The sequence below is a fragment of the Pipistrellus kuhlii genome, unplaced genomic scaffold (genome assembly GCF_014108245.1).
Source record: "Pipistrellus kuhlii isolate mPipKuh1 unplaced genomic scaffold, mPipKuh1.p scaffold_m20_p_4, whole genome shotgun sequence".
In the NCBI taxonomy this organism is placed as follows: domain Eukaryota; kingdom Metazoa; phylum Chordata; class Mammalia; order Chiroptera; family Vespertilionidae; genus Pipistrellus; species Pipistrellus kuhlii.
The window spans coordinates 89,897,409-89,905,775 of record NW_023425540.1 but is presented as its reverse complement, the minus strand read 5'-3'; the positions used below and the strand labels follow the sequence as shown (position 1 = coordinate 89,905,775).

At 40.5% G+C, this 8,367-nt stretch overlaps 1 protein-coding gene across 1 annotated transcript; it reads left to right on the top strand.

Annotated features, from left to right (window-relative positions):
* Nucleotides 1-4,280: 4,280 nt before the first annotated feature.
* On the top strand, nt 4,281-7,781 carry LOC118703190 (protein CEBPZOS-like). Its single transcript, XM_045571365.1, has one exon. It carries the CDS (start codon nt 4,736-4,738, stop codon nt 4,976-4,978), a length of 243 nt encoding a protein of 80 aa, XP_045427321.1. The 5' UTR covers nt 4,281-4,735; the 3' UTR covers nt 4,979-7,781.
* Nucleotides 7,782-8,367: the final 586 nt, after the last annotated feature.

Here is an 8,367-nt window from a genome sequence, read left to right as displayed (position 1 = left end):
GGGTTGATGAAAAAAAAAGCACCTATCATCCTGGCTCAATCAGTGTGTGTGTTTTTTCCCTGCTCCCTAGTAACATGTTGGGTGGACTGACTACATTAGAGGAACATTTGTAGCTTTTTTTAAAAAAAATTATTATTTTTTTACATATTTTATTGATTTTTTTTGCCCCCCTCCCTCCCTCCCACAAATCCCCTCCCTCCCCAGAGTTTTATGTCCATTGGTTGTACTTATATGCATGTATACAAGTCCTTCGGTTGATCTATTATCTCCCCCAGATCCTCCTCCCCTCCCCGCTGTAATTTGACAAACTGCTTGTTGCTTTACTGTCTCTATATCTATCTTTTGGTTCATCAGTTTATAATGATCTTTATTATCCACAAATGAGTGAGGTCATGTGGTGTTTCTCTTTCATTGACTGGCTTATTTCACTCAGCATGATGTTCTCCAATTCCATCCAGGTTGCTGCAAATGATGAGAATTCCTTCTTTTTTATGGCAACATAGTATTCCATTGTGTAGATGTACCATAGTTTTTGGATCCAATCATCTGCTGACGGGCACCTAGGCTGTTTCCAAATTCTGGCTATTGTAGATTGTACTGCTATGAACATAGGGGTGCATATATCCTTTCTGATTGGTGTTTCTAGTTTCTTGGGATATATTCCTAGGAGTGGGATTGCTGGGTCAAATGGGAGTTCCATTTTCAGTTTTTTGAGGAAACTCCACACTGTTCTCCACAGTGGTTGCACCAATCTGCATTCCCACCAGCAGTGCACAAGGGTTCCTTTTTCTCCGCAACCTCGCCAACACTTTTCGTTTGTTGATTTGTTGATGTTGGCCATTCTGACAGGTGTGAGATGGTACCGCAATGTTGTTTTGATTTGCATCTCGGATAATTAGTGACTTTGAGCATGTTTTCATGTGCCTTTTGGCCTTCCTTCTGTCTTCTTTTGAAAATATTCTATTTAGGTCCATTGCCCATTTTTTAATTGGATCATTCATCTTCCTTTGTGGCTTTTTTAAAATTGATTTGAGATGGAGAGAAAGACTTACTCATGCATTTCTGGTTGGTTGGTGTGACAGTCGATTGTTGTGTGTGACGCTCTAAGGGTCTTGCAGCTTTCAGGAGCGGAGCCCTGGGAGTGAGGGGCCTGCTGTCTTGGTTTGATCTGTGTCTTCAGTGCTTTTCTTTGTAAATCACCTGAGCTGTCTGGCACTCTCAGTGGGATTTTTTTGTTCCCAAGATAAACCTGTATCATGTATTTTTAAATCAAGGCCAGCTCTGAATCTTTAGTTTGCATAGCTCTTACCCAACAGCCTCAGCCTTAGATCCCTGGGGTTCTGTCTCATCTCCCAAGATGTATGTGGATTTCTTCCTAGCCCTGCTCATTCATTTAATTTGATGAGGGCCTGTTATGTGCCAGGCAGGGACTGTTGTAGGCCAAGGATATAGTATTGAACAAAAGAGGGGGGGAAATGCATATCCTTATGCAATTAGTATTTTAGTGAAGAGTAAAAAGGGTAATGGTTATGCTTTTCTGCTCCCTGCAGTTAGCTCATCAGGTTGTTCATTGGGTTATGAGCAGAAGCCTCATTTCTGGACTGAAGCATTTATTTGTTGGTGTGGAACTCTAGTACTCTCCTTTCCTTGCCTCAATCATGGAAGCACATACAGAGAGGAGCCATGAGATCAAACCAGTTTGGAATGCTGTCTCTCTCACATGGCAGGACAGCTGTTCTGGAGAGTCCCCAGACCTATAACGGGCTTTGTGGGAATGAGGAATAAACCCTTGTGCTTAACCACGGAGACATTAGTGCTGTGTGTTTCTACTACATAACATGGCCTGTTTCAAAAAGTTCAAGGTCTTAGTGACACGTCATCTTCTTGTTCTCCACGGGCTTGACCCTTGTCACTTGTGGCAGTTTTGGCAAAGCTAACCAAGTCTGATTTGTTTCACAATCAGACTCTGTTCTTTCCTGTCAATGCAACCAACGACAGAAGCAAAGGCTTTGGATCCTGAATTTTCCAGGTGGTGGTGGTGGACTACTCTTCAGCACAGTCACTTGACTAAATCTACCCTAAGAGCTACTTTCTTAAATCAAGTTCCTTATCTTTATCCTGTTTGTTTTTAATCCTCCCTGGGGATTTTTTAAAAATTGATTTTAGAGAAAGAAAAAAGAAAAACCATCGATTTGAGAAACATGATCTGTTGCCTCCCATACCTTCCCTGGAGCAATAATTAAACCCATGCTCTACTCTCACCTGCAGCCTAAGAAACACCATAAGGGTGGCCTGTGGATGTTTCTAGGTGGCTGAGAAGATACATGACAAGGGCTGCAGAGAAGCACTGTTCTGCCCCTGCTGCTTTTCCCAGTCTGCTCTTCCCTGTCAGTGCAACCAGCTAGATACATTGCCCTCTGAATAGGGAGACAAGGTACCCTAGGAAGTTCATGACACCGGAGCCAAAGGTACTTGAGCATTTTGTTATATCCTGCAGTTATGGTAGTCAGTGGTAATACTGTTTCACCACTTACAAAATAAATATAATAGCTTGCAAATATGTTGCAAGGATCAATGTAGATAAGTGTGCTTAGAATAAACTGCTCAGTGTTATGCTTAATCAAAAATGGGATACATAACCTAAGGAGATGTATCAGTATATTTCACATTTCACCTCCCTTCGTTTACATCCTGATGGACTACTCACCTTCATTGTGCAGCGAGTATTTAGAAATGATTATAGGATGAGGGGGACAGAATAAAGGCAGAACATGTAGAAACTGCCACTATTTTTTCCCTTATACTAAACACCCCAACTCATTAGCTCCCTCTTGAATATATATCCAGAATATTGCAATCTAGAATAACACATGATTAGGAAAAGTGTCATATCAAAGGGAAATAATTGAAGATTGAATATGTTGCAGTACATACTTAAATGCAGCAGTTTGTGATTTTTTTTTAAAGATGAGGTCAATATATTGAAATAAAAACTTAAAAATATAGTACATAGGTATAAATACTAGTACAGATTAAGGTCCAGAAAGTACTACACAGTACTAATCATTTCCTCTGAGGAGTGTAATTTTTGAGGTAAGAAAATGACGAGACTGCCCTAACTGGTTTGGCTCAGTGGATAGAGTGTTGGCCTGTGGACTCAAAGGTACCAGGTTCAATTTCGATCAAGGGCATGTATGTTGGTTGCGGGCACATCCCCAGTAGTGGGTGTGCAGGAGGCAGCTGATTGATGTTTCTCTCTCATCGATGTTCCTCTCTCCCTCTCCCTTCCTCTCTGTAAAAAATCAATAAAATATATATTTTAAAAAAATGACGAGACTTTATTTTTAGGTGAGAATATTTTGCAGTACCTATTCAATTTTAATAACAGGATAAAACATTGAGTTAAGAAAAGAGTTTTAGTCCCACTTTTGGCATTAGCACTAAAAGAATGCTCAGTCTTGCCAAAACCGGTTTGGCTCAGTGGTAGAGCGTTGGTTTGTGGACTGAAAGGTCCCAGGTTCAATTCTGGTCAAGGGCATGTACCCGAGTTGCAGGCACATCCCCAGTAGGGGGTGTGCAAGAGGCAGCTGGTCGATGTTTCTCTCTCATCGATGTTTCTATCTCTATCTCTCCCTTCCTCTCTGTAAAAAAATCAATAAAATATATTAAAAATAGAATTTTTTTTAAAAAAATAAAAGAATGCTCAGTCTTTCTCTTATCTCTACCCAGAAGTCAAGCCAGGATGAGCAACTGGGCTACAAGGAGGCTAGAACTAATAACAATGAAAGCAAGGATTCATCTGTGAGCAATAAAATGGGCACTCTAGTTCAAGATACCAGAAGTCCTGGGCTGTTCTTAAACTGACCGGCAAAGAATCCCCTTATAGAAGAAGCATAGAAGAGGTAGCAAGAGCCAAGGAGAGTGGGGTAAGGAGGTTTCAGGGGTCTAGCTCTGCTTTGGCTATGACCACCCATCCACCACCTTAGGCTGAGGAAAAAGGGTAACAATCAATAGGCTTTGCTCTACATTTCTCTGGATTATAGTGAGAATATCTGGTTTAGTCTTTGGGAAATAGTTAGGAATTCCTGGAAAAAAGAAATAGTGTTGCCCTGCTGGGTGTGGCTCAGTGGTTGAACGATGACCTATAAACCAGGAGGTCATGGTTCGATTCCAGGTCAGGGCACATGTCCAAGTTGAGGGCTCTATCCCCAGTAGGGGAATGCAGGAGGCAGCCAATCTATGTTTCTCTTTGGTGTTTCTCTCTATTCCTCTCCTTTACTCTCTCTAAAATCAATAAAAATACATATATTTAAGTGGGTTTTTTTAAAAAAAGGAATAGTGTCAGTTGAAAAATTTAACCAATTAGTTAAATGTTTCGGTGATGGAGATACTAAAAAACCATATGAAGAGCCCTCGTAGTTAATTTACAGGGGAGAAACCTGGCTTCTTAATGAACATCTGAAGGGCTGAATCAAACCAAGAGGATATTGTTACACGTCTGAAGAACTCTGTAGACTTGGGAGTGTTGCCTTTTGTACAACCTACTTCAGATTCATTCTCAGTGGGGTAGTGCACTGAGGCAATGTTAGGCAATGCTACATAAACACTAAGCTAATAGAGATCATAACTATTGGAAGCACCATAGAGGGCTTTGTGAGAATACAAGAAAAAGTGTGTGTTTATCAGAAATTGGAAGCTTGGATGCAGGCACAGCTCCTAGTGCACGGGCCTCAGGATGGGCCGCCCTCTGGAACCACTGGCAAAGAAAGTCTTTAAAGGAGTATTAGTAGCCGAATTAATGGGCGTCGTCGGAGCATACATTCTGTTTAATAAGATGGACACAAGCCAAGATTTTAGGCAAACAATGAACAAGAAATTTCCCTTCATCTTGGAAGTTTATTACAAATCCATTGAATATTCTGGAATATATGGAGTCAGAGAGCAAGATCAAGAAAAATGGTTGAACAGCAAAAGTTAGGAATTTGGTCACTGATCACGGTTTACCCTATCTTATAGTATTAGGCATGAACAAATTTTCAAAGGTGACATGGATAGATTTTGGAATATTAAAGGCAAAACGTAAATTCTAATTAAACCAGAGCTTTTATTTTTTGGACTAACTGTGAAGAAATTTATGGAAAGTATGTTTATTATGTTATAAATAAAGTTTTGTTTACACCAAAAAAAATAAAAATAAAAATTGGAAGCTTGGAAGAGAGGCCTTGCAGAGCTGGCATTTAGTTGTTGGGGGGTTGGTGGCTAGGTGGTGCTGCCAGACAGGCACTATTTCTTTTTAATATATTTTTATTGATTTTAGAAAGGAAGAGAAAGAGAAACATCAATAATAAGAATTATCTATAGACCTGCGCCTTAACTGGAAATCAGACTGTGACCTCCTGGTTCATAGGTCATCTCGCTCAACCACTGAGGCACACCGGCCGGGCATGACACTGGTATTTCTCAGGTGTCCAATGAGGATAGTTCTAGAAGATAGTGTCTTTGTTCAATGCTTTGTATGTACCTCCTACTATAAAACCTGGTACACTATAGACAATCAAATATTTCCTAAATGAATATATTCTCCAATTCTTACCTGTCTAGTGCTGTATTCCTTTTTCTGCTCAGCATACTCGAGAATAAAGCACGTTGGAGGGTAGAGGCAAACTAAAACTGCAAGGAGGTCAACACTTGCATCAGTTTTCCCTCGCCACTGCAAACCCATGAGTGGGAGAACCCTGATGGTGAGGCCTCCTTAAATATCTCCACTTTCCTGGCATTTTAATTGACTCAGTCATCAAATCTAACTTCATTCAAGCTCATATCCAAAGCCCCTCAATAATATATCCATTCCAAGCCAGACTGTCCCAAACAGGTCACATTCAAACCTAACTCATTGCCTTTGCCCATGATTTTGGAAAATTTAATTTTTGCCTCTGTGCAGAGTATGTAATTATGTGTCTTTGGGAATTAACCTACATAGCTTGTTATCAGGGCCATGCTTAAGGACCCTGTATGCAGGGAATCTTGGAGTAGCTCCAGCAAGGCTCAAACTGAGGAAATACTGAAGTATGTTCTTCTGTCCTGCCTTTGCATCCTCCTCTTCCCCAAAATTAAAAAAAAATTAAAAAAATTGTGCCTGTTTTGCTCATATTGAATTCCTCAGAAAAACAAACAAACAAACAAAACAACTCAGAGACATTTTGCTCACTTTTCAACATACCTTAGCCAAGGTACTAACATCATGCCTGTAACATACCCATCTTTTACTACATTTTATCTATGGAGAGTTCATAGAAGCTGGAATATCTATGCCTTGATCTGTATCAGTAAGTTGTAGTTTTGGTTCCTAGTGTTCCTCACATTTACTCTTACTTTCACCTGCAGGCACAGTCTCCTACAGTCCCTACATTTTCCTTGTACCCTTGATCTCCCTTCACTGTGACTTCAAATCCTTCACACCAAATTCTATTCCTTCTCTGCTTATTTCTTGCCCCTTACACTCTTCCTGCATGACCTACTGCCCTGAAGCAGATACTACACACAGATCCTCTTCAGAACCCTGCAGGCTTCAACACGGGTGTAAAGTTTCTAATTGAGAAAATTATAACCATAGGCCAAGGAAGGGGAGGGAGAAATATCTTTATTTTCATCAAAGATAATAATGCATATAAACTTGTATAAATGCAATGAGAGAAAAAAAAAAAAAACTGGGTTGGGAGTGATGGTGAGATGAGAAATCTTACAAAATTAACCTAGATAATTACACTTGCTTAAGATTAGGTTGTTTTGATTTAATATTACCCAATGGCTTAACCTATCCTTTCTTTCCTTTGTTCATGGTTCTGTTGCAGAATATTGTATATAGCAGTAAGTACCTAGTGGTCAATTATTGATTTAGAACAGATCCAGCCTATTAAAATTCTAGATGTACTCCCCAGGAAGGGACAGTATTTCTTATCTGATATGGCTCAGAAACAGTTCTCAGGCCACTAGTTATACGTTCTTTGTTCAGAACAAGGATACTGTAGTTTCCCAGCAGGAATTATGGGTTTTATATCATTCTCTCCTTCAAAGCAAAATGGAAATCCACAGTGAGACAGGATTGTGGAGTTCTGAGCAGAAATAGAAAGAGGCTCATGCATTCTTAGGCTGATTCCTATTCCTGGACATGGTTCTTGAGATCCAGTTGTCAAGTTTCCTGCTGAGCCAGGGATTGGCTAGTAGAACTATCCACAGAACAAGGAAGTTCTCAGAAACACATGTTGACCTAAGGAGTTGATATCAGGTTTTCTACATATTTGTCACATCTCTTGCTTTCTGTAATGTGTCTCTTCTATGTATATCCCGATGGCAGAAGAGGGAAGAGTTCTTAGTGAAGCTTTTCTCACACTGGAAGTACTTATGTGGCTTTTCCCCAGTGTGGGTTTCCTGGAGGGCACTGAAGTGGGAGCTGTTCTTGAAGCTTTTCCCACACTGGGCACACTGGTACAGGCCCTCCACAATGGGGACTTGCCAATGAGCGCTAAATGGAAAGTTGTTGACTCTCTTCCCACAGACAGTGCACTGATAAGGCTTCTCCCCAGTGTGGGTCCTCTGGTGAACTGTGAGGCTAGAGCTCTGGTTAAAGCTTTTCCCACACTCCCCACACTGGTATGCTCTCTTCCCTGTGTGAGTCCTCAGGTGGGCAGTGGGGTAGGAGTGTTCACTGAAGCCTTTCCCATATTCACAGTACTAGTGATGCTTCTTTCCTGTGTGAATTCTGATGCCGAACAAGGTAAAAACTCGGCCAAAGCTTTTCCCACATTCATGACATTTATAAGCTCTTTCCAGTTCAGTGGCTGGCTGATGATGAGAGAAGAGAGAACTATGAGAGTATTCTCTTCCACACAAGAGATGTATCCAGGGCTTCTCACTCCAAAATCTCTGGTGACTCATTCTCTCCTGGGATGGAGCTGTCTCATCACTCTCCCTGGTCAGTGTTTGTGTTGCTTTCTTATCATTGGTTCAGCTCCTAGCCTGTTTTGAATTCGAAGTGCCAAAAAAGTTTTCTACTAAACTTTCTCTGTAAATCCTTATTCATTTCCAATACTTCTGAATTATCCTATTTTAGATTGTCTTTTGTAATCCCATTCTTCATCTCAGAACCTGAAAGAATAAAATTACATTGGACTCTAGAGAAGGAAAACAATGGAAAGAATTACAATTAAACTACCATAAAGAAGAAATACCTGGGAACTTTTCCCCCTCCCCACATGGGAGTCCATTCTGGGGGACTCTTTCCTTCTTCCCACATGGGAGTCTGTCCTTGTTCTTCAATAAATCTCCATCTTTGCTATAAAAAAGAAAAAAGAAAAAAAAAAAAAGAAG